The sequence below is a fragment of the Fistularia commersonii genome, chromosome 15 (assembly GCF_037954325.1).
Source record: "Fistularia commersonii isolate RoL2024-O1a breed Wild chromosome 15, RoL_Fcom_v1.0, whole genome shotgun sequence".
In the NCBI taxonomy this organism is placed as follows: domain Eukaryota; kingdom Metazoa; phylum Chordata; class Actinopteri; order Syngnathiformes; family Fistulariidae; genus Fistularia; species Fistularia commersonii.
This window is the reverse complement of record NC_141298.1, coordinates 8,955,442-8,979,575: the sequence shown is the minus strand read 5'-3', so window position 1 is coordinate 8,979,575 and position 24,134 is coordinate 8,955,442. Positions and strand designations below refer to the sequence as shown.

Here is a 24,134-nt window from a genome sequence, read left to right as displayed (position 1 = left end):
AAATTTATTTTTTGGACATTAAAATATGTAATATAGTATTCTGCTCTTTTTCTTCTGATTATTTAAATGTAATTTTATACACAAGTTATACTTGAAATAATCAGTTGTTCCATTGATTCTGAAAAAATATACTCTGACTGTTTTAGCGGAACCAGTGTCATATTAATGAGGCAAAAAATCATTTAAATCAATGCAATGAAATGGGGGCTTAAAAACATTTGATGTTAGAAAAAAAAAACAAGAATTTGTTTTCTAAAAATGCAAAAACTTTATTTTTTGGTCATTATAAAAGGTATCATATTGTGCTCAGGAATCCTTCAAATGTAATTTTATACACAATTTATAATTGAAATAATTAGTTGCTACATTGATTCTGCAAAAGTGATTATTTGACTGCATTAGAACGCTGAACCAGAATTATATTAATGAGAAAAAAATCATTATAATTACAATTAAACTAGAAAAAAAAAAGTTTTATATTAGAAAAAAATTAAGAATTAGTTTCATCAAGACATAAGAAATGTATTTTTGGTGATTATAAAAGACAATACAATATTGTGCTCGGAAATCCTTTCACCATAATGTCATAAAAATGAAATCGGATTACATAGAGGGGGGTTGACTTTTACCCACGGATTTGAAAAGGAAGAGAAAAAAAAACCATTTGAAAGACCATAATCACAAATTGACTACTTTGCCAACCTTTAATTATTTTCATGCAAGCCAAACCCTTAGGTTTAGATATACTTATTGGAGAGACGTGATAACTCTAATATACAAATGTTTTGATTTGGGGTTGAATTTTATATTTTTTATATATACCTTCATAATACGTGTGTGGGTGTGTGTGGGCTGAGTCCCGGCAGACTATGGTGTGACCTCAAGCACACAAACACACACAGCAATACAAGGTCGGTAATTTGCTGACTCCGCAAAGCCGATTGCTGCTGAGGCCTCGGTTCTCTCGTCCCAGCAGCGTTCCAACCCGCCCGCACCCCACCCAACCCCCAAACCCCGCCGGGGCACTTCCTGTCTAAAAGGTGTGTCTGCGGCAGTCAGCAGTACCGCCCCATAAAGACATGTAGCTTTGCAGGAGTGTCCGTCAGACCGTTGGCGGAGTTAAGATCTCCAATCACGTTTGCCTTGGCAGCATTGATCGGCGGAGCATAGCATCTGGCTCCCTCCCCGATTGGATCAGGTAGAAGAGTAATAGAGTATCGATCTCCGTCCGGTTCTGCAGACAGCGGAGCGATGTGAATATTTTGACTTGAGCGTGGCCTAATCATTTGTCCGGCTACTGAGAGGCCTCAAAGCAGCTCCATCAGTCAGCCCGGTGAGGGCGACCATCAGCCGTCGCATACTAACGCAAGGCCGCGCAAGGATTGGCAAAAACACAACAGGTTCTCGGGCAGAAAGGGTGAACGGTTTTCTGGTTTTTTTTTGGGTGGTTGTCCCCCCCACCCCTTGTCAAACTGCAGTCTGTGCATCCTTGAGAACTAATAGACATGCTGAGAGCCTTTTGCCTTCTCAGAAACCATTAGCATAAAGCCACCGGGGAGCCGAGGGGTACAGCTGCCGTGTCCCCGGTTCAACTTAAACCAGTTTGCCTGGGCAAGAATTCAACACAAACTCAGTATTCCTGGATCATTTTAGTATTTAGAGTGGATATTGTTATATCATATTGCGATTGAATATCTACAGTGCCACCGCTTTCCTAATTTAGCGCATTTTCAGATGGGAAAGAGTCGATGTCTCGAAATACCTAAAACAACAGGATATTAAGTAGAAAATTCAGACAAGCACAACCTGAAAATAAGCAATTATTGCATAAAATATCAGTGATGTATTACCAAACATCACAAATGTGACTGAAGAAATTACCCAAGAAATCCTCAGTTCACAAGCGGCATTATCTTAAAAATTAGCCGGGGATCCGTCTTGAATCAATGAGAAATTATTCAATGCATTTTACAACAGGATCCCCCTAAAAATAAAGAAATTCTGTGAAAAATCAAATGAAAATTAAAAATGATTTCAATTCAAAATATCCCAAAACTTGTAAAAGTGTATACAATATTTATTATATTTATTGTATTTAACAAGCTGATATCAATATGTATATTTAAAATTTGAATTAAAAAAAATCCAAAAGTAGAAGAAATGCTGTGTAAAAAAAAAAAAACTAAATTGATGAGATTTAAAATTATTTCTGTTTAAAATATCCAAAAACTGTTGGGAATTTGTAAAAATGACCACGATCATACGGAATTTAATTTTTCCATATATTTTAACAGCAGGTATCGATATGTATATTGCAATTAAAAAATTTGTTTTCAAACATCAAGACAGTGTTGAGCCCTCCACCTTACAGTAAGAAGGCCCCTGGTTGTGTTCCGACATGGGGAACACAACCAATACTTTACGTATCAGCGCAACGATCCCTGCTGTGTGCAGATGCACGGCGATTGCGGGGCTGAAGGTGTTTTCGGACGAGCTGATGCAAAAATGGGCGGAAAGGGGTTGATTTGCAGAGAGGGGACGAGTCATTTACAGTCAAGCCAACGACGGTGCGAGTGCAAGGACGGGAGGGGGTCGTGTTGACAGCGCTGGGGGGGGTCAAGGTTCACCCCCGCAGAGTCCGTCGCCGTCACTGATATCCTTATTCTGATGCATCAAGGCCATATTTATGGCTGCAATGAAATCCCGGCGGCAGGGCAGGCTGCAATAAAACCGTCCGCCTCTCAGACCATCATGTCTCCCCTGATGTGACTGCCCCCCCCCCCCCCCCCCTCGCTAGTACAAATTCAACCGGACAGAACAAACAGAACGTAAATGGAGGTCCTGGTGATTCCATTGCCTCCTGACGCTGATTGCCGGCCTGGAAAAACATAATGATGCTCATTCATTCATTCTCAATACCATTTTCCTACACTATAGGGCGAGAGTTGGGGTTCAGCCTGACCCGGTCGCCATTTCCCACACATAGAAGCATATCACTATTCATTCTCTCATTCACACATCATATAGTCATAAAACTCAGTTATTTACATGTCATATATAGACATACAATCATTCACTCTGGTCAGTTTGGGGTCTCCAATGATCTTCCTGCATGTTCTTGGATCGAATATGGAGTAAACTTGTCGGAAGTGAACCAGGGATGTTCTTACTGTGAGGTGGAAGCGCAAACCACTCCACTGTGCCAACTAATTGAGTACTGAAGTAAAATTGGGAAAAATTAAAATTCAAAATCGTGATTCTATTTTTTTTTTCTATTGAGCATTACATGGAAAACAAAAAATTGGGTTTTTGCAATTAAATTGCAATTTATTGGCGACCGGTCCATGGTGAACCCCGCCTCTGACCCGACGGCAGCTGGGAGAGGCTCAAGCATCCCCCACAACCCAGGGTAGGATAAGACAATGGATGGATGGATTACATGGAAAATGACACTTAAAAAGAATGTTGCCGTTTATTATTGAAATATAATATACTGCTCAAAAAAATAAAGGGAACACTTGAACAACACAATGTAACTCCAAGTCAATCACACTTCTGTGAAATCATAGTGTCCACTCAGGAAGCAACACAGATTCATTTTGACTTGTTTTAAGGACATCACATCAAAGTTGGATCAGCCTGGAGTGTGTTTTTACAATTTTGAGTGTGATTCCTAATCCAGACCTCCATGGGTTAATACATTTGATTTCCATTGATCATTTTTGCGTGATTTTGTTGTCAGCACATTCAACTCTGTAAAGAGCAAAGTATTTCATAAGAATATTTCATTCATTTAGATCTAGGATATGTTTTTTAAGTGTTCCCTTTATTTTTTTGAGCAGTGTATTATGCACGTGTGAGAAATTCATTACTTTGGGAAGAATCCTTACTAGTAACAATAATAGCAGGGCAGGTCAGCCGTTTCTGTGTTTTATGAGCAGAAGCGTGACAAACCCTTGCTGTGCATCAATTATCATCATAAATAAAAAATTTAAAAATTAAAAAAAATAATATGATTCACCTGGTCCACGTCTGTCAATCAAGTATTGATAGAATTGCTGCCAATGCCCTTGTATGTTTCTTTGGCGATGCAACCATGCCACGCAGAGTCCGTTAAACAATGTTAAACATGGTTGCAGAAATGCGAGGAGTGATATTTCAAATGAGCTTTTGTCAGAAACTTCATTAAAGTTTGATGCCTCAGAATGCTCCATTCTCTCAAAGCCACTCCGCTTCTGAAGTGGCTCGACATTGCGTTTTATCATAATGCACTCGCCACTCGGTGAAACACTGCTTTCAGAGCAGTTTTTTTCCCCAAAGCCCCTTGAGAGGACGGTGTGATTTCATGTATCAAGCTGATGTGTGATAAGTAGCAGTGATGAAATTGAATGACTCCTTTTGTTATTATGGCCAGTTCAGGTTGGGCTTATTTATATCCATATAATTCAAATTGTACAAGTGAGCCAGCAGATGCAATTTTTATTGTGAACATGCAAAAAAATACCAAAACGTCCGAATTAGTTTCCCTAATCTCCTGAAAGGAGACACAAACACATCACGGTGAACATGAACAGTACGCTCCTCCCTGCTTTTTCTCCCCTCCACTCCTTCCAGTTCCTCAGTCTGCATGACTGACATCGTCAGAGACTCAAACGTATAATCTGTGTGACCCAGTTTCCATGGCGATGCGCGCTTGCTGATGCCGCAGCCGCACGCAGGCAGAAGGAGGTTACTCCATCCAGAACCACAGCCTGCTGTGCAAGCGGGATAAGGGAGGCTCGGCAAACCCAGAAGACCCGCCGAAACCAACTTGCGGAGGCGGCCGATCAATGGCTCGACATTATTCTATGAATTTTAAATGATTTAAATGATTAGTCATAGGTCATCGATCTCCCACGGGGGATCTTTGACACAGTGAGCTCCCAAAAGTAAATGTTTAAAAACGGGGCAATCGTGTCTGGCATAAAAGAAATATTGAGATGTTAAACTGACATCGACACTGACGGACAGAGAAGACCTGGAGATTTACAGCAAATCTTTAAAAAAAAAAAAAAAAAAAAAGCCTGCAACTGCACATTTATGGTTTATTATTCCATATATCTTAAACAACTTCAATCCAGACTTCTTAAGTACCACCCTAAACCCTCTTGCCCATAAAACTTCTCCCATCTCTGATGATTTTTAAATGTCATAAACTTGCTTCAGAATCAATAAGAAAAGTCGTTAAAATAAGAAAATTGAAAAAAAAAAAAAAAAAAAAAAAGAAAAACACACTACCCAGAAATCTAAGAGAAATTGCTCAAAATTACCTGAAAATTACCGAAGAATTAGCAATTGTTTTAAGATCTGAATACATCATTTCATTTTTTCGGTTTTACACACTGGTTTTCAGCAGCAGCACGGCACTATTTTCTGCCATCAAAACAATTCTGCAGAAAAAAGGGCTGTAGTTCTTATAACATTGACTGGATTTGTGCAGCTGTATGAACTTTGACCAACAAGATGTTTTGCGACCAGATCCATCCCATTCAAACGAAGAGCAGAACCGATGGAGGAGGAAGTCCTTCCATATCCAACCTGACATTCGACACCGGCAATGCTTTGCTGAATGAACCCCCCCGCGGTTAGCTAACCTTGTACTTACTGTATTTTGGCCAAAATATTAATGTTCCGAAGAAACCTCTCCGTGGAATGGGAGGCCAGATGAGCTCAGACATTTTTGTCGGTCCATTTCTCATCGGTTCTGCCCATTTTGTCACAAGAAACCAGGGAGCTAAGAACTCCATTCCACGGTCACTGGCTCCTACGCTGCCCGAAGACACCAAGAAACTACCTCATTCCTGAAAAAGTTCTGGGAACTACAAAAAGTTTCCACGGTGCAAAGGCGGCTACCTCTAACTTGTGAGGCTGCAAGGTATGGGCCTACCTCTGCACTCAGCAACCAAGCACAGCAGCTCAGTGGTTTGTGATATTGTAATCGAGTAATAAAGAGAAAATCACAGCGTTCTGGCAGCTTCACACCGGGTCGACTTCAGGAGACACGTGATCGTTTGGTTGGCAATGGACGGTTGGGATAGCAGCCGTGTTTGAGGTCTGCTGCTGGCCTCAAGTGGATCCCTGCACATTTCCCCTGCTTCCCCTCTTGACTGGCAGAGCTATCAAATCTAAAACTCCATTTATTCCCGAGTTTACATGAGCGCCGACAAAAACGCTCCCTGATTCTGTGGGTGTCTGACTGTTAAGACTGATGGCTGCATTTTTACCGTGAGGGTGGGGAAAAAATAGCATATGGCCCTGAAATGGAACCCGGTTAACTACCTTTACTGTGACTCTTTACTGTGAGATTTGTGCTTCCAGTTTGATTTGAAATTATAATTTTTAGTCATATTGTTAATTTAGTATAAGGCAACCAGATGGATGGACTGACCATTAACAAGGAGTTGGGAATAAAACTGTGCAAGTTTTGGGAGTTGCAATAGCACTGAAATAAAAACCAAGGGCATTTTTTTTTGTGTATAATTAAATGAAAAAATGTAAAAATTCTGTCCGAGACACTCAGATGTCCCTCAGTTATGCTGAGAGCTCAATAGTTTGAGCTCCGCACTGTTTCAAAAACCCAATCACCGTCGGAAGGCTCTGCGCCCGAGGTCTTTCACTCACCCGCGGCCTCTTCCATACCACGCGTCCGATCCGATTGCCCAGGTAAAAGAGGGAGTCGTCGGTAGCAGGGAAGCGGAGGTCCTCGAAGAGCAGGCCGCTCTGCAAACACTGCCTCTTCAGGGTGGAGTAATGCTGTCCCTCGAAGGCCTTCACCGACGCGAACATCCTGCAGCCCTGAAGGACATGAAGGCCTGTCAGACCAGGAGAATCCAGCACAGATCCGATCTTCTGTCAATAACTGTTAGTCGCATGTTATCGACACTGTAATTCTCTCCCAAAAGTACTACCTGCTGACATTTTCAAAGGACAATTTCTCCTCTGTCTCTTCACATCAACCACTCACACGTACTGACAACACTGATTCCGCCAGACCGATACCAGGATAGGGAGAGCTCTCGAATGAAATGGAAAGTCAATGTGCGCAGCTACCTCAAGTGCAGCACGGACTCATTGGGTCAAAATGATGAATCTGTCAATTGGCCGATTTCCTCTGTGGACAAATCATCACGGATATGCATCGAAGGAGCCGTGAAGCAATTGATCAGTCGAGCACTGGCAGGTTCTGCATTGGGGCAAAGCTATGTATACATAAAACAATTGAAGGGGAAGTTGATCAAAATAGCATCATGTAATACAATAGGAAAACAGGGGACAAGTTGGCACCAGCAGACCAAACCACCAAGGGAAAATAGGTCTGGTCTCGGTTTGTTTGGTATTTTCAGCGGACATCAACCAAATGCCCCTGTGGACAGCGTTGTCCTGACCTACCACCAATCAGAGAAACAGACACTGGACACTGGAAGTCAAACAAACACATTTCTTTCTGAGTGCCTTGTTCATAATGTTAAGTGTATAAGCTGTGCGAGTTGTTCAATTCGCCTCTTGACTTTCATCTTGTGTTTACAAAAATATCCGACAAAGCATCGGGCACTCCCAGGGGGTCATTTTTCTTCTTCACAACTACTGGCCAGCCCTCATATTAAACCTGCCCCTTATGAGACAACTGGCTGTGATAGCTCAGGGCTCAGACTGAATGAGCGGGGATGGCAGACGGATTGAGACTGAAACATAGCTGAGATAGTCAGACGCATTTGCTTAGCTAAGGTAGCCGGATGATTTAAACGGTATGGAAAGTACACAACTGCAAATCTAAGTTTTTCCTTCAGCCAGAGAACTCAAATGGACAGCGAGGCATGGGTCACGACACAGGTTTACTAAAATACAGCATGATATAACATATACTACATTACATTGAATCCCTTGATTAAATTTTCTAGAAGTTGTATTCCTGGATATCGATCCATCTATCTATACCGGAGTGGGTCAATCCCAGCTGCGCAAGAGGTTGAGTACACTCTGGACTGGAATCCGATCGATTAGAGGAATTCGGACATACAACTACAACTGCACATTTGTACTGATCTCTTCTATTAAAATTCATTGGACTTTGGGAAGTAGCAGATGAAGATGTATATTTCATCTAGTAAGGCCCAGACATAGAAGCGCTAACTGTAGCTGTAGCCATGCATCATGGTTACAGTAAAAAGAATAACTTTTGTCAATGGCATATTGTATCTTAATCCAGAATAACTCACTGCTGTATTTTTAAAACTCAAGACCAACAAATGTTGTTTCTCAAATGGTTTGGTGGTTCTTGTTTTTTTTTTTTTCCATTCAATTTGAAGTCCGAGGATCAGGAGGTCCAATAACTATACCGAAAAAGAATATACAGATGGAGTCTATGCTGTTTTAATACAGCACGGCCCTTTTACAACAACAAAAACAATCGGACCGTTGCAGCACTTTGTTTGCAGGGAAACACACGCAGTGTGTCCACAGTGTGTTAATTCACAAAGCATTACGGTGTTTGACCACCATGACGGAGGTAAACCGTGTAAACACAGCAACACAGGTCGTTTGAAGGCCGTAACAGAGGCGACCATATCAGGCCATGATGACCTGTGACCTCCATATTACACACAAGGACTGTGTCTAGATCCATCTAACCGGGTACTGATTTCTGGAGCTGAAAAATAAAAATGATGTTGTAAATAGCATAACTTTATCGGAATAAAAGATAAATACAAAGTGCCATGAGCTTTATGTCTAGTATATACAAACACATACACATGCATACAGATCGCTCGTATTCCTTACATCCTTTCAAAAGTCCGTTGTCCTGCTACTCTTGCTAATCCCACTGAACCCTCATAAGAAAGCATCTTCAAATTCACTGGCGCTAACTCTTAAATGAGTGTTAAAAGAAGACTCAGGGGATGTGCGGAGGCCTCAGGTGGAGGCTAAATCTAACAGATGGCCTGGTGTATTGGCTCGTGACAGCGATGAGGAAAACCCCGCTGTCATTTGGCCTCTGTAGACAGTTGGCAGCTCACCTGTGAAGAAGCTGCTCTGCCTAATGCCTTTAATACTCTGGAACAAATAGAGCTGAAAGATGACTTTATAAGAAAAAATAAAATAAGTGTCTCCATTATCTAGTATTCTGTTGTAGTTGAAGCTCGGGACTTCCATTGTGCCACTGAAGTGAGATTTCTATCCGGACCAAACTGAATCTCTTCTGGTCCAAAAGGAAAATATCAATGTCAGCAACTAAAACACTCCATCTTGTGGTTCCCTTTATCTGTTCTGTTGTTTTGTTACTGTCAAACGATAAAAGCCGCCTCCTGCTGCTTGACGAAGAAGAACGAGAGAATGCGATGAAGGGGGGTTGGAGTCTTCAAAGATGAAACGAAGCTTTCGCAGTTTCCCCGAAGCCATGTTTGAAAGAAGAAAATGCAAGCAGCTCGAGCTGTGTCCTCGTTTTAGACCAAAATCGAGTAAGTTTTCGGAAATTGCGTGACGATTCCATAGTCATCTAAAAACATCTAAAAAAATTCAAACTTTGTGAGAACATGCTGATTTTTTTCTATGATGCCCCGCATACCCATCTCAGAAGTCGCCCATACCCTGGGCGACTTCTGATGATCGCACCAGAGTTCTATTTAGAGAACAGGTTAAATGTAGTGACCTTGATCTAATGTATTTCTCAGGCAACAACCCCCGGCCGAGCGCCACCAGGCGCTACATAAAATCAAGTCACCTGGCGATTTGTCAGGAAAGTAGTTTGAGGCTGTATCGCCTTTAAATTTATCAGCTCTTTTTAATTTAATATGGTCACGGTACAGACAAATGCAGCCTGAGGGTGGCACTGGTCCGTGTCTCCCCAAGCCTGCCTTGGGGGGGCACGGAGCAGTGTCTCCCTGAGCCGGTCCCAAGCCCGGATAAATGCAGAGGGTTGCTTCAGGAAGGGGATCCGGCGTAAAACTTTTGCCAAAACCAAACATGCGAGTCAACCATGACCATATCATACCAGATTGGTCGAGGACCGGGTTAACAACGGCCGCCATTGGTACTGATGACCTACAGGGTACCATTGGAAATTGGGCTACTGCGGGTCAAAGAACAAGAACAAGAACAAGAAGAAGAGGAGGATGGTGTGCTTGGAAGCAGAGAGAGAGGAGGAAAAGAAAGAGCCTGGGACTGAGAGAAGGGACTTTGAATATTGGGACTATGACAGGAAAAGGTAGAGAGTTTGTCGACATGATGCAGAGAAGGAAGGTGGATATACTGTGTGTCCAGGAGACCAGGTGGAAAGGAAGTAAGGCTAGAAGCTTAGGAGCACGCTTTAAGTTGTACTATTATGGTACTGACAAGAAGAGAAATGGAATCTTAAAGGAGGACTTTGTTAGGAATGTTGAAAGAATGAGAGATAGTCTTATTAGTCTGAAACTGGAAACTGAAGATGTGATGCTCAATGTTGTTAGTGGCTATGCCCCACAGGCGGGATGTGAATTTGAAAAGAAGGAGAAGTTCTGGAATGAGTTAGATGAAGTGATGCTGAATATTCCCTGAAATGAGAGAGTGGTGATTGGTGCAGACTTCAATGGACATGTTGGTGAAAGCAATAGAGGGGATCAAGAAGTGATGGGCAGATTTGGTATACAGGATAGGAAAGCAGAGGGACAGATGGTGGTAGATTTTGCAAAAAGGATGGAAATGGCTGTAGTGACACCTTTTTCCAGAAAAAACGGGAACATGTGGTTACTTATAAGAGCGGAGGTAGGAGCACGCAGGTAAAGTACATCTTGTATAGACGAGGTAACATGAAAGAGATCAGTGACTGCAAAGTATTTGTTGGTGAGTGTAGCCAGACAGCATAGGTTGGTGGTTTGCAGGATGATCCTGGTGACAAGGAAGATCAAGAGGACAAAGGCAGAGCAGAGGACAAAGTGGGGGAAGCTGAAGGGGGGGGAGTGTTGTATGGTTTTCAGGGAGGAGTTGAAAAAGGGTCTAGGTGGTCAGGGTGAGCTTCCAGATGATTGGACAACAACAGCTGGTGTTATCAGGGAGTTAGGTAGAAGAGTACTTGGTGTGTCATCTGGAGGGAAAGTAGATAAGGAGACTTGGTGGTGGAATGAAGAAGTGCAGGAGTATATACAGAGAAAGCGGTTAGCAAAGAGCAAGTGAGACACTGAAAGGACTGAAGAGAACAGACAGGAGTACAGGGAGATACAACGTAAGGTAAAGATAGAGGTAGCAAAGGCAAAACACAGGGCGTATGATGACTTCTATGCTCGGTTGGATAGTAAGGAGGGTGAGAATGGTCTATACAGGTTGGTAAAACAGAGAGATAATGATAGAAAGGATGTACAACGGGTCCAGGTGATGAAGGATAGAGAGGGAAATGTATTGACAGATGCTGGAAGAGTGATGGAAAGACGGAAAGAGTACTTTGAAGAGCTGATAAATTGGAAAAATGAAAGAGAGGCAGGGGTAAAAGAGGTGACTATTGTAGACCACAAAGTAGCACAAATTAGTAAAAGTGAAGTGAGGAAGGCATTGAAGAGGATGAAGAGTGGAAAAGCAGTTGGTCCTGATGATATACCCGTGGGGGTGTGGAAGTGTCTAGGAGAGGCGGCGATAAGTTTTCTGACTCGATTACTCAACCAGATCTCAGAGAGTGAGACAATGCCTGAAGAATGGAGACAAAGTGTGATGGTGCCTATTTTTAAGAACAAAGGGGACGTGCAGAATTGCCGCAACTATAGAGGAATAAAGTTGATGAGCCATACAATGAAGTTATGGGAAAGAGTAGTGGAAACTAGACTGAGACAGAAGTCAGCATTTGTGAACAGCAGTATGGCTTCATGCCTAGAAAGAGTACTACAGGTGCAGTATTTGCGTTGAGAATGCGAATGGAGAAGTACAGCGAAAGCCAGAGGGAGCTGCATTGTGTTTTCGTAGACCTAGAAGAAGCATATGACGGGGTACCAAGAGAGGAGCTCTGGTATTGTATGAGGAAGTCTGGAATGGCAGAGAAGTATGATAAACTGGTGCAGGACATGTATGCTAGCTGTGAGACAGTGGTACGGTGTACTGTAAGGGTAACAGAGAAGTTCAAGGTGGAGGTGGGACTCCATCAGGAATCAGCTCTGAGCCCATTCTTGTTCGCAATGGTGATGGATAGGCTGACAGATGAGGTTAGACAGGAATCTCCAGTCTATCAGAGGAACAGTAGATGTTTTTGAGAGAAGGTCAGAAAAGCCAGACTGAGATGGTTTGGTCATGTACAGAGGAGGGATAGAGAATACAGTATATTGGTAGACAGATGCTTGAATTGGAGCTGCCAGGCAAGAGGTCTCGAGGGAGACCAAAGAGAAGATTTATGGACGTAGAGAGAGAGGATAGGAAGGAAGTTGGTGTGAGAGAGGAGGATACAGAGAATAGGGTTAGATGGAGAAAGTTGATTTGCTGAAAGTTGATTTGCTGTGAAGACCCCTGAAGAGAAAAGTCGAAAGAAGATATATATATACACACACACACACACACACACATACATATATATGTATATATACACTTTCAGATACATATATATGTATGTTTCCATGTATATATGTTGCTCCATCTCCCTTAACTTTACTAAGAAAATCTTGTTTGCAACGATGTATTATTAGTATTAAATAACCAAGAAAATAGAATAATAATGTGCAAAACAGCCCTTGAAGCTTGCGATGGGAAAAGTTTGAAATTCCATTTTATAACTCATTACCACTGAAATCAGTGTGCTACGGCACAATGTATTTCCTTTTAATATCTGACAAATGATCTGCACAAATGTTGCAAGCTAATAAACATTGCATTTTTCATTTATTTTTTTCCCTCATTAGTTAGAACCCTCCTGATGGTTAATGGATGCAGCTCTTGATGGCTGCGCTGGTCTTGGCGGGACCGCACTTTTTACAAGCAGGGCAGTAAGATGGCCGAGATGTCTTGAGGTCATCTCGGACTTTAAGAGTAATAAACCCGGGGACGAGGATGTGGTTTGGCGGGGTCTCTGCAGACTCTCAAAGGAGATGCTGGAAGGCTAATACATTTATATTCGGTGCTGGGTTGTTGATCAATACTAATGACATTTGCAATTCGTGGACATTATAATTTAATGGCAGCGTGACTCATGAAGCTGCTGCGATAGCCACCCCCGTCCCCCCGTCCCCTGCACCGCCCATTGTTTGAGTGATGTTCCTTTTTTCCTTCAGACCCCATGATGTGACAATGTCTCTATTGAGCAACAATCGCAGATTGTCGCAGATGCTTGCTCGAAACAGTGATTGAGAATGAATTATTTTAAAAAGCTGTTCAGCTTTGTATACAAAAAAAAACATTAATAATGATGATAAGAAAAATATGACAATAACAATAATCATAATTAATAAACATTTTCCCATGTTTCCATATGTTTTTGCACAAAAATGTTGATAAAATGTTGATAAAAGTACTCATGGCAATGCTTAACTTTTCATTAGCTCAAAAAGAGCACTTGACATTTCTGAGAAAATGCATGTCAGGGAAGAAAATAGTGTCTCAATGACTTGAAAATCTGGCGTTCTTGTAATTACACAAGTAGTGTCTTATGAGTGACTTATGAGGACAAAACCCAGGTTAAAAAATTAATGACTAACCGGCGCCACAGTCACCCCCCCCCCCCCAAAAAAAAGAAAAAACAAGTCCCCACTCGGAAAGTGATGACAGCTCCTGCAAGGACGAGAAAAATGAGGTGCTGGAGGCAGCAGCCCTTCTATCAATAATCAATACTCAGAGGAAGCGAAAGTGGCCCCTCTGAACAGACGCCGTGGACGTCAGGGTGTGCGATGCAGTGTTTCTGCCCAAGTCGATTAATAAAGAAAGTATTAAACGGCAAACAGTTTATATAAGATGACTTAGTATTCATCACAGTTACTTTCCCCTTATTTGTTGCTGTGTTTCGATCACATAATGCCTTTCCAGAGTGGATTCTCTTTTGGCCCCAGCCCCGAGATAAAGCAGTTGGACAGTGAATGAATGAAGTGTTAGGAGTCTTATGAGGTCAAGCTTCTGAGGTCTGTTTCCAAACACGCCAGACCACAATTTGAAGGTGGAGCCAGATGATTGGCTTTTGAGACGATGGTAAAAATGTTACCAGGCCACGCAGATTTTTCCCATTGAGCTGGTTCTACCCATTACTGCCTCACCGTGGGACAATGGCAACATTTTGAGGTATGCCAAGCAAGCATTTCATTTGTTCATTCATTCATTCATTCATTTCATTGTCTATATCGCTTATCCTTTACTTGGGTTAAGCAGGAGGTGGAGCTTATCCCATCTGTCATTGGTTGAGAGGTGGGGTTCATCTGTTGCTAGGTGATCGCAGAGCCAAATATAGAGACATACAAACATTCACACTTTCATTCACAGGTCATATATTCACCCTTTAAAAGACATATAAAAGACATACAGAAGACATATGTCATATAATGACATAGAGCCATTCGCCCTCTCATTCACTCATCATACCGAGACATACAACCATTCACTATCTCAGTCACATGTCAAATAGAGATGCAACCATTCACTCATTCACATGTTGTTTAGACATTCAACCATTTAGTGTGTCGCCAATATATCTATCTATAGGGTGATGATATCATGTGTCCACGCACCAAAAACAAACATGTATTCGAACATAGAGGATCCAAGTCATTATATCTGGTCATAGCGCCAACTAACTTAAATATTGATATTTTTCAATGAACATGATATGGTCCAGTTTTATTATTAAAGCCATTCATCATCATGTGAGCTTTTTAAGGCCAAGATAGGATTTAAAGATTAAAAAAAAAAAACATACAGCTTATTTTTATTTTGAAATATATTTCTTTTGTTTTCAGTTTCATTCCTGGCCAATTTGTTTTTGGGACATTTTGCCAACTTTTATGAACGAAAATCAATTTCCAATTTAACTTTGAAAAAGAAATAGCGACACATTACAAGGACAAAAAAATAGGATTCTTCAGGCAATTTACCAAAACAAACAAAAACAACACTTGTCTTTAACTTGAATTAAAAACATTTCCTTTTAAGACCCAAACCAGTAGATCAATTATTTTGTCTGAGTCTTTGAGAAAATGACTGTATCTGAACACAATCCTGTATTTATCTTATTTTTTTTGCATATAACTTACATATAACAGCAGCTGTTATTTCTTGCATGGTTTGCTTGTCATTTATTATTATACCAATAAGTTCCAGTTGAGTTATTTACACAAAATAATTTTTCATGATAGTGGTAAACTGATCATACTTACAACAATTATGAGAAAGTTTCCGATTTATCTTAAATTAAATAAAAGATACCAGCATCAGTTGGTACCTCGATAAGGCTATAAAAATGTCCTGCGTTGACACAAGGCATTGCTGCTCCCGAGAAAAGCCGCTGCCCTCAGGCTGAATGGGAAAGGCCTCAGACGGATACGCTGGAGGATCGAGTGCATTTGTCTGGGAAAGCACGTGCAGAAGCAGCAGCAGCAGCAGCGAGAAGCTGTTTACAGGCAGCAGCATTGTGCAGGGTTTGGGGAGCACCACGGACAGCTCCAGTGCTCCAGTGCACGGACTCACTGGCCAGGCTGTGTTTGGCGGGACAACCAGAGAAAAATTAAAAATCACTGGTGGGCGGCGGTGTCCAGCCTGATTTTGGGTGGACGTGTTTTGGTCGGACTGCGAAACGGAGCGGGCTCTATTTTCTCCCAAGCGACAGACGAGGGCCGGCTGATTTTATTGGTCGATGTCGACCAATCCCGGCGGACGTTGACTGAGAGGCGGGACACTTAACATGCTTAACATGAGAAGTGGAATTAACGTCAAAACTACTTATACATTATCAAGATTGGTTATGTATAGTTGTTTAAATTAACCTTTTAATTCCTCTTTTTCTTATTTGTATTGCATTCATTCATTCTTTTCTCTGTTTTTTCCGGCTCACTATGCCATGACTCTTTCTCACATATTTCCGCTTATGCCTGAGAGCCAACTATTTATGAACAGATAATATCATGGTGTCTTGGAATTAGGATTTGGCGTTTCGGGGCCAGGGATCGGGGAAAAGTGAGTCCTCCTGCTCTGGGAGTGACTGATTGAGTCTGCTTCTGCCGACAGACTGATTAAACTCAGAAAAGTGAAGAGGGAGCAGTAATGCACCAGTACACCGGGAGACGGAGAGAGAGGGAGGGAGGTGTGCCAGTGTATACCCCGTTTCCCAACATCCTCCCCTCCGCTCCCTACCCTGCGCGAGGGAGGAGGGCTTTCTCAGCCTCCCCTCCTCCCAGCGGCGTGATGTCCTCTCTGCAGTATCTGCTGGTGCCACCGGCAGCTGTGGATCCTCAGCCCTGATCAAGCCCTCCCTCCGGACGCGTGATCTTTCGCATGGAATGGTGACAAGATGCATGCAACGGAGTAACACGTTACTAAGAGCGAGTTTTGTCCATTCTGGAGACCGCTCACCTTTTAGAAAAAGGTGCAGCATCTCGGTCTTGACGGTCCCGGGAGATCTTTCAGACGCCTACTCCCACGGATTTCACCCCTGGCGGGTCAAACCTGTTTCCGCCATTTTATCCTCATCGCAATAGTCACTCCCATAACAAAACATTTTGGTGTCAGGGTTTGGCAAGGAAAGATTGTGCACTCGGTGACCCCGCTGTTGGTCAGAAGTTTAAAAATCTATTCCTGTGTCTGTCAGTCAGTTGGATTGAGCAAAAAAAAAAAAAAAGACATTGTCTGAATGTCCACTTAAAAATGCAGAACGAGCCAAAAAGAACCTCTTTGTAATATTTATGACTTTAAAATAAACTTCCACAAACTAACTTCACTTTAAAAGGTCTAATGTGTCAAATTAACAATTAATTATTGGGAAAAATTATAATGGAAATACTCCCAAGTGTTTACATAGGTGTATAAATATCTATTTTCTTAGGCTGGCTTTACATAGAGAACTGTTAGTACAGACTGTGACATGATATATCATCTGGAGGCAAATTCATAATTACAAGAAACATTTAAGTCCGCTGAGTATCATGTAAAAATGCGCTTTTGTAAAAATGAGGCACTTTAAAGACAGAAAAGTTCTGAGAACTCCGCTCTGAGAAGCATCGAGGTCGAATTTCATTCCAGGAACAAATCTTCCTACAGGGGAACCTTTTAACTTTGCACCTTAAGTACCTTATTCAAAAACAAACCACTACAAAGAAGATGGAGAAGACGACACGGACGACATTGAGGAGCGAAGCTGCTGCAGCGCTCGTGTTCTGCCTAGCAGGGATTAATAACCGTTTCCATTTCTCGCCTCTTCTGTCCATTTTGTCCTAAGTCGCAAGTAGAAAACTGACAATAGATTTTAAAAATTATATATCCAATAATTGCCATGGCTTATGAGTTCTACCAATCACAGAGCAACTTCCTATGGAGCTGTAAAAACCCTGGTGCTAAAATGGTTCTAGGAACTGAGGACCACAGTCCATGGTTCCTATGCTGACCCGAATGCACAAACAAACAGCCCTGCAAAAAGTTCCTACAGCGTGAAAGCAGCTACAGTTAAAAAAAGTTACTGTTCAGGAACTCTATGATGATATGATGATGTCTTATTTTTGATCACATCTCGTGGAGTGTTGTATGAAGCAGTGCTGAGCTGAAAACTGCAGTATGTCGGCATCATGTTACGTGTTTCGACTGAACACTGGGTGATATGAATCTCAAAGAAGTTTCATCAGGTTTACGCGGGGTATCACACTATGTTACTTAAACAAGCTCTGCCAGTCCATTATTTCTACGCAGGTAGCAGAGGTTCTTCTCTGAGCAAACAATACAAAGACTTACATTTTTAAACGGTTTTTGTAGTTCACACTTCCTCTCTTGACACATTTATCTAAATTATACATTTAAGCTGCTTCTTCTCCAAAGGGGGTTCGGTCCGTTTTTTCTCCTTGGTTGAATTTTCCGTATTCAGCTCTTCCGCTGTCTCATTTAGCATGTGCTAGCAACTGGATCATTTTATCTTTATTCCTTAACCATTATGATGGTCTACAACTATCAGTGGACGGTAGGCGGCCAACGATCAAATCGGTGCAAGACTTGTATGCTCTTGATCAGTGCGATGTAGGGTATAGTAATCAAAGTGCTGGTCAGCAACTTGAAGGCAAAGTGCATTATACAACCAGGGGGTTCTTTAGATACTGGTTCTAATTTTCTTATTCTTTTTTTTTCCCCAAAGAGAACCCTGTAGTCCACTGCCTTAGCCGCCCAAAACAACTCAAAAGCAAAAGCCTTAAAAAAGCCATTGGCCTCCAAACCAGGAAACAATGTGAGGAGATGAAATCAAACTCAAAGTAACCTAACAGCCATATATAGTTTGTGGGGATGCGATTTCACTTTGCATTCTAATGGTTACTTAAGGAAAGTAATGTGCATTTTAATCATGGCTCACACTCAATGGCAGGGAAAATCCAATCTGCATACAGCAACGACAGTCACACCAGTTGATTCACGAGACTTGTCTTCATATAGCAATAAAGCCTAAAATGGATTTCAGAATATATGACAACCATGTGCCTGTTTCCTGTTTACATGTTCATCCTGGATAAAGAATAAGTGCCAAATGTGGAGGGGAAATAAGTCAGAATTGGATCAGCAGAAGCCTGTGGTTCAAGGAGACATAGCAGTGTTTGATCAGTTTTAGGCTAATCCCTTAATTTCCAAGTGTGTCAGCATCAGCCTGTTTGGCACTGTCTCAAGAGGCGGCTTATGAGGCATGGGAAGTACGCAGTGAGTCAATAATCCCACAATTCTAACCATAATCGATTGATGCACTTTCACTTCTTTTCCAGTCATTATGCAGACTTCCCAAATGTCTATCAAGTCTTGATATTTTTTTTTCCTTTTGGCAGATATAAATAATTTCATATTTGCTTTCGTGTCACACACAATGCTGTGTTTTTCAACTTCCAAGCAGAATGTCACACCGTCCATGGAGTCAAATGTCCTCAAAGCTAACTTCAAGCCTTCGGCCATCAATTAGGACATAATGTAAAAGAAGTGGGGTTTGACCTGTGATCACGAGGTTGTATTTAAAGTTTTACTTTACTATACAGGTGCCTGTGCCTCTCTATATATTCCTATACATAGAAAGGCTCTATATAAACTATAAATTATAGTTTGTATCAATGGGTTTTTGTTATTTCCAGCCAAGAGGCACAGAGGTTCCCTTTTGGAGAACAAGTGAGACACACTGCAGCATTTTGGCAGAAGCAAAAACGATGACTGAAAAGAGATTGTACAAAGACTAGGACAAAAATTATCATGCACCAATTACTACTATAGGTTTAGGCACTGAAAAATTAAAAAAAAGAAAAACATTGTGGTTGTTATAATAAAGCTTGCATCCACACAATGATCATATCAGTTTGCTTAATCACTTTCTTTTCAATGTGGACCCCCCCAACACACACACAAAGGATTTACTTTAGATTATTTTCAAAATCATCGTTGAAATTTTCTGAGGCCATGGCAAAATAGATAATTCACTTAAAACAGCAAAATTAGTAGGCTTCTCCAGCAAAAAGAGGCATTTTTAGTAGTTATTTAATAGAAAAATGACAAGATGAGGGATAATATCCTATCATCTATTTCCGTTTTTTTTTTTGTATTGGTATAATTATTTTGGGAGTATAAATAAAGTTTGAATGAATGTACTTATTATGCTGAAGACCCAACCGATACTTTTCTGCATCAGGTGTAATCTTCCATACTCAAGCAGATACACTGATATGCATCAATATTTAAAAACTGTCTTCTGAATATGAATGAATATTGATATTCTTTTCTCTGTGTATTACCCTTATCCTTTTCTGGGGTCTTGTTTAATTCCTATGTCTTGCATTAATCCACGGGATTTACTTTTTCTGTCTATCTTCATCTTCATTGTCCAAATGCTTATCGTGAGCCAGGTTGCCATGGCAGCAGACCGAATAGGGCGGCCCGGGTGTCCGAGTCCCAGGTGATGCACTCTGGTTCTTCCTAAGGGACCCCAGGGTGTTCTCAGGCCAGACAGGATGTTTAATCCCTCTTGCATGTTCTGGGTTGACCACAGGGCCTCCTTCCAGGTGAACATGCCTGGAATGCCTCTGACAGGATACAGCTTTACAAAAAGCCTCAACTCAATCTTTCCAACGGGGAGGAGAAGCTGCTGGACTGTGAGGCTACATGTACTCCAAACCCTATCGCTGCAGCTAAGCCCCCCCACCGTTGAGGAAACTCATTTCAGCCGCTCGCATCTGAGATAATCTTGTGCTCTTCTCACCTTTCTTTCCAACACTTTGTCAACCTTGTGACTACAAGCCAGAGTCGATATATGCACGGGCCACTAAATGGAGGCCGTTGTCTTCCAACTCGGCTTCTCCCTGACAACAAACCAATATAGCACATGCTTTGAAACTGCAAACGTATTTGCTCAAAAAAAAGGGGACGCCCCAGCAGAGCTCCACTGGAGACATGTTTGACACTGTACTGAGAATGTAGACACAGCTTTCACCGTGTTCGTAAAGACCAGTAGGCTCATGCCGCCAACTGTGAGATCCCTTACTCTGGCAGCATCCTGACAGAAGATCCCCGTGGGACATGGCCGTATGTCTTCTCCAGGTTTACAAAGCGCATGCAGACAGGATGAGCTTACTCCCACAAAACCTCCTGAGGGGGAAGAGAGTGCAAGTGCAGAGCTGCTCCTCAGTTTCATAATCTAAAAGGAGTCAACATAGCTCTTCCAGAAAGTTTAGACGATCAGCTAAAGTCTTTCCAGCAACCTTCTGTAAGCATTGAGGAGGCTGAGCACCTCTTCCACTTCTTAGGAACCATTAAACCTCCAGGCCAGGTGTGTCAGCCATCTCCTGACATTTTCATCTGCGATCCTGCTGCTGACACACTTCTAGAATTCCTCAACAACTTGCAGCAGAGATATAAACCAAGGTTCAACAGAATTTTCCAGTCTTGCTTCCACCAAAGGGAACATGTTGCTCAAATTAGGGAGTTCCAAACAGTTATCTTTCAATTGTACTCGGTAAAGCTAACAGGTTATCTAACTCACTGTAAACAGGTCGGAACAAACTGTACCTCGCTTCCTTGAATCATCTCACAATGTATAAGAGGAACTACAATAACACTCGAGAGTCCGTCTCTACAGCTTATCCAAAGTTTTTTTTGCAGCCCTTCAAGCCTTTTGGTACTTGACTGTTATTTGTTAACCCCGGGGTCTACCCTCCCCAAAAGGTCTCCTTCTTCCACTTGACAGCCTTGTTCACTGCTAGTGTCCACCAACAGGTTCTCAAGTTGCCTTCATAACAGACACAAAGGACACTTTTTGTGTTTCATGAAGCAGTTTTCACTTTGGCATCCCTAAACACGGACCATCAAAACTCCATGTTTCCACTCACCCTTGGAATACTCTTCTTCCTCAGGTGAGATTGAAGACCCTGAAGAAACAGTTCTCCACCCAAATGTTCCCAATTCACTCACAATAACAATTTGGGGCTCTTCCAACTAATCTCCAAGCCCAAGCTTCCCAGTCGTATGGTTGCAGACCCAATGATACGTTCACAAAGTCAGAAATTGATCCTTGGCGGACAGTATTCTTCTACACATAAGAACAACCTTGTACTCAAACGTAATGTATTTTATATCCAACCTATGCTTACCGCATAGGAAGTCCAATAACAGACCACAGTCAGGCGCGCACTTTCTCCAAATCACCCTCCCTTTTTCCCCATCCCTACATTCATTTCCACTGAAGTTTCCTGGCAGTTCTCCATACAGAACACCACCCAGTGACTCCAAGGAGGCTGGATAATGTTGAACAGTTGGTGCATAAATGAAAATATCCACAAGATATCTGTTTCCCTGTCCACATAATCACAACCCTCTGATTTATGGAGTCAATTCCAAAACGCTGTCACTCAGCTGGGGACATTGTGAGTATCCAAACACCTACTTTACACACTTCCCTCTGAGCATGTCTTGGAGGGACAGAGTCCAACCAACATCTGTCTGAGAGCTTAGCTACCAAGATCATCGCTCCGCCTTTTCACTGCAAGCATCCTCTCATTCACAGGTTATGGGTTAAATAGGTTAAATTTCACTTACTAGAAACGCATTTGCTGCAGCCGGGGAGCCCAGATCTCCACGTCAATCGGCCACCAGAGATACACTGCACTACACGGCTCCAGAGCTCCACTGGCACCGTGCTCGATAGGGCCACATGAGTTATGGGGTTGGCAACCGGACACTTGCCAACGAGCTTTCCTCACAGCGATGGCTTCGGAAGGGGCAACCCCGGGCCCCTCTTCCAGCTGACGTGCCTTGCTGCTCTTCTGCCTGCTGCTTTTCTACTTTGCCATGGGAGACTCTGACCGGATCTGATTCACCTCTCCTGGCAACACAGCTCCCACAATCAAAACGACACATCAACTCCTCCAAAGCAGAGATTTCACTTTGTCAAATCGCCAAATATTTGCGGGCATTTTTACCCTAACACCTTGGTTAAATTCACAGAGGCAGTAGTTTGCAGGGAGGGTGATCCCTAAAGTCTCGCTGGCTCAGACTGATGCGGCCTGATAAGAGTATTAATGATTCCTCCACCTGCTCCCCTCCCGCACAACAATACACTTCTGAAATCTACTCTACTCAAGGCACAGGTGTCAAAACGGCAGACAAGAAGAAGCAAAACCAAAACGCTGTAATGGAAAGCTAATCCTAAACATAGTCTATCCAGCCTTCTGCAGGGAATCTGCATCCTCTGTAATATTACATCTTGGAGTCATGCTCGGTTTGAAGACATCCCTGTATATCATAGGATGCTCCTTTGTCGTTAATGTAAGATATGGCTCCCCTGTAGAGGCTTGGCAGGTGTTACTGTAGCTTACTTTAAACCACGCTTAACGAAATAGGGATATGGAGTACATTGTAAAAGCATGAGCATTTCTCATAGAAATTCAGTAAAAAAAAAATACAGATGCAAGAGAAACGTGCAGCTGATTTGGCGCAAATGCACAATGCACGGATGATATTCCTCCCCCCCTCCCTACCCCTTCTACTCAGCAGCCCCCCTGCAGCAGATCCCGTTCAAATGAATCGGTAATTAAGAACCGGGGATCCGGGATCCCCCGAGATTTTAAAGTGGCCGCTTCTCGCCGACCCAGCCGACGGCATCCGCGCCGCTGCCGCCTCTCCGGCGGGCGGCTTCGGTTCGAAGCACGTTCCCCGCCCGGGGAAAACGAGCTCGCGGAGCGGTTACCTGAGCCGAGTCCTCTCCCGTGGCAACGTGCTTCTCTCCCGGGTCCTCCTCCGCAGGACGGGCGGGGAGGGGGACGGGGAGGGGACGGGGGAATTCAGCCGGTCCGACTCTCGCTCTCCGTGACGGGGCGGGGGGGGGGAGGTTGCTGGGATTCCTCGCCACGCCGTCCGCCGGAGCTCCTCTCTCCTCTCCGCCTCCTCCTACTCCTCCACGGAGATGGGGGAGGGAGCATCAAGCTAGCGATGACGCCTACCGGAAACGTGTGTGCGACCTCGCAAAAAGGTAACCGCATTTTCAAAATAAAAGCACTATTTTTTTCTGAGAATTATTTCCTATTTCCCTGAATTGACGACTTTTTTTTCTAAGAGAAAAACCAACTCCTACTTGAACACCGAAATTCGGAAAATCAGATGTTTATCCCATGTCGAAAAAGGATACTGTAAATGTGAAAATGCGCAAAGCTAATGTTCTGTTTCGATCAGCTCCTTTCACAATGACAATTGCCAATAATTGTCAAGAAAAACATATCCCCAATTGTTTTCAAATACTTCTTCTTGTAAATTTCAAACTTACAGGCTAAGTTAACTTGCCGGCTATGTTGGCTCACAGAGCAGAAACAATCGGAAGCAAAACCTTCAAAGACGCAAAAATCAACGAAACTCATCTGTTTTAGTTTTGTCATTGTTTATTTTTTACTTGTGACGTGAACAAATTGGACAGGTGACTGGTTCAGGTTAAACCCCGCCCCTTACCTGGTGGCTAAATGATAGACACA

The 24,134-nt window shown here is 42.6% G+C and overlaps 1 protein-coding gene across 1 annotated transcript in view; it reads right to left on the bottom strand.

Annotated features, from left to right (window-relative positions):
- capn5b (calpain 5b) overlaps nt 1-23,565 on the bottom strand; it is a 56,125-nt gene extending 32,560 nt beyond the window's left edge. The window contains exons 1-2 of the mRNA XM_086161049.1: nt 23,360-23,565; nt 6,661-6,834 (exon numbers count right to left, since the gene is read on the bottom strand). Coding sequence (XP_086017175.1) covers nt 6,661-6,825 — 165 coding nt within the window. The 5' untranslated portion in view covers nt 6,826-6,834; nt 23,360-23,565. The remainder of the gene's footprint in view (nt 1-6,660; nt 6,835-23,359) is intronic.
- Between the last annotated feature and the right edge of the window lie 569 nt (nt 23,566-24,134).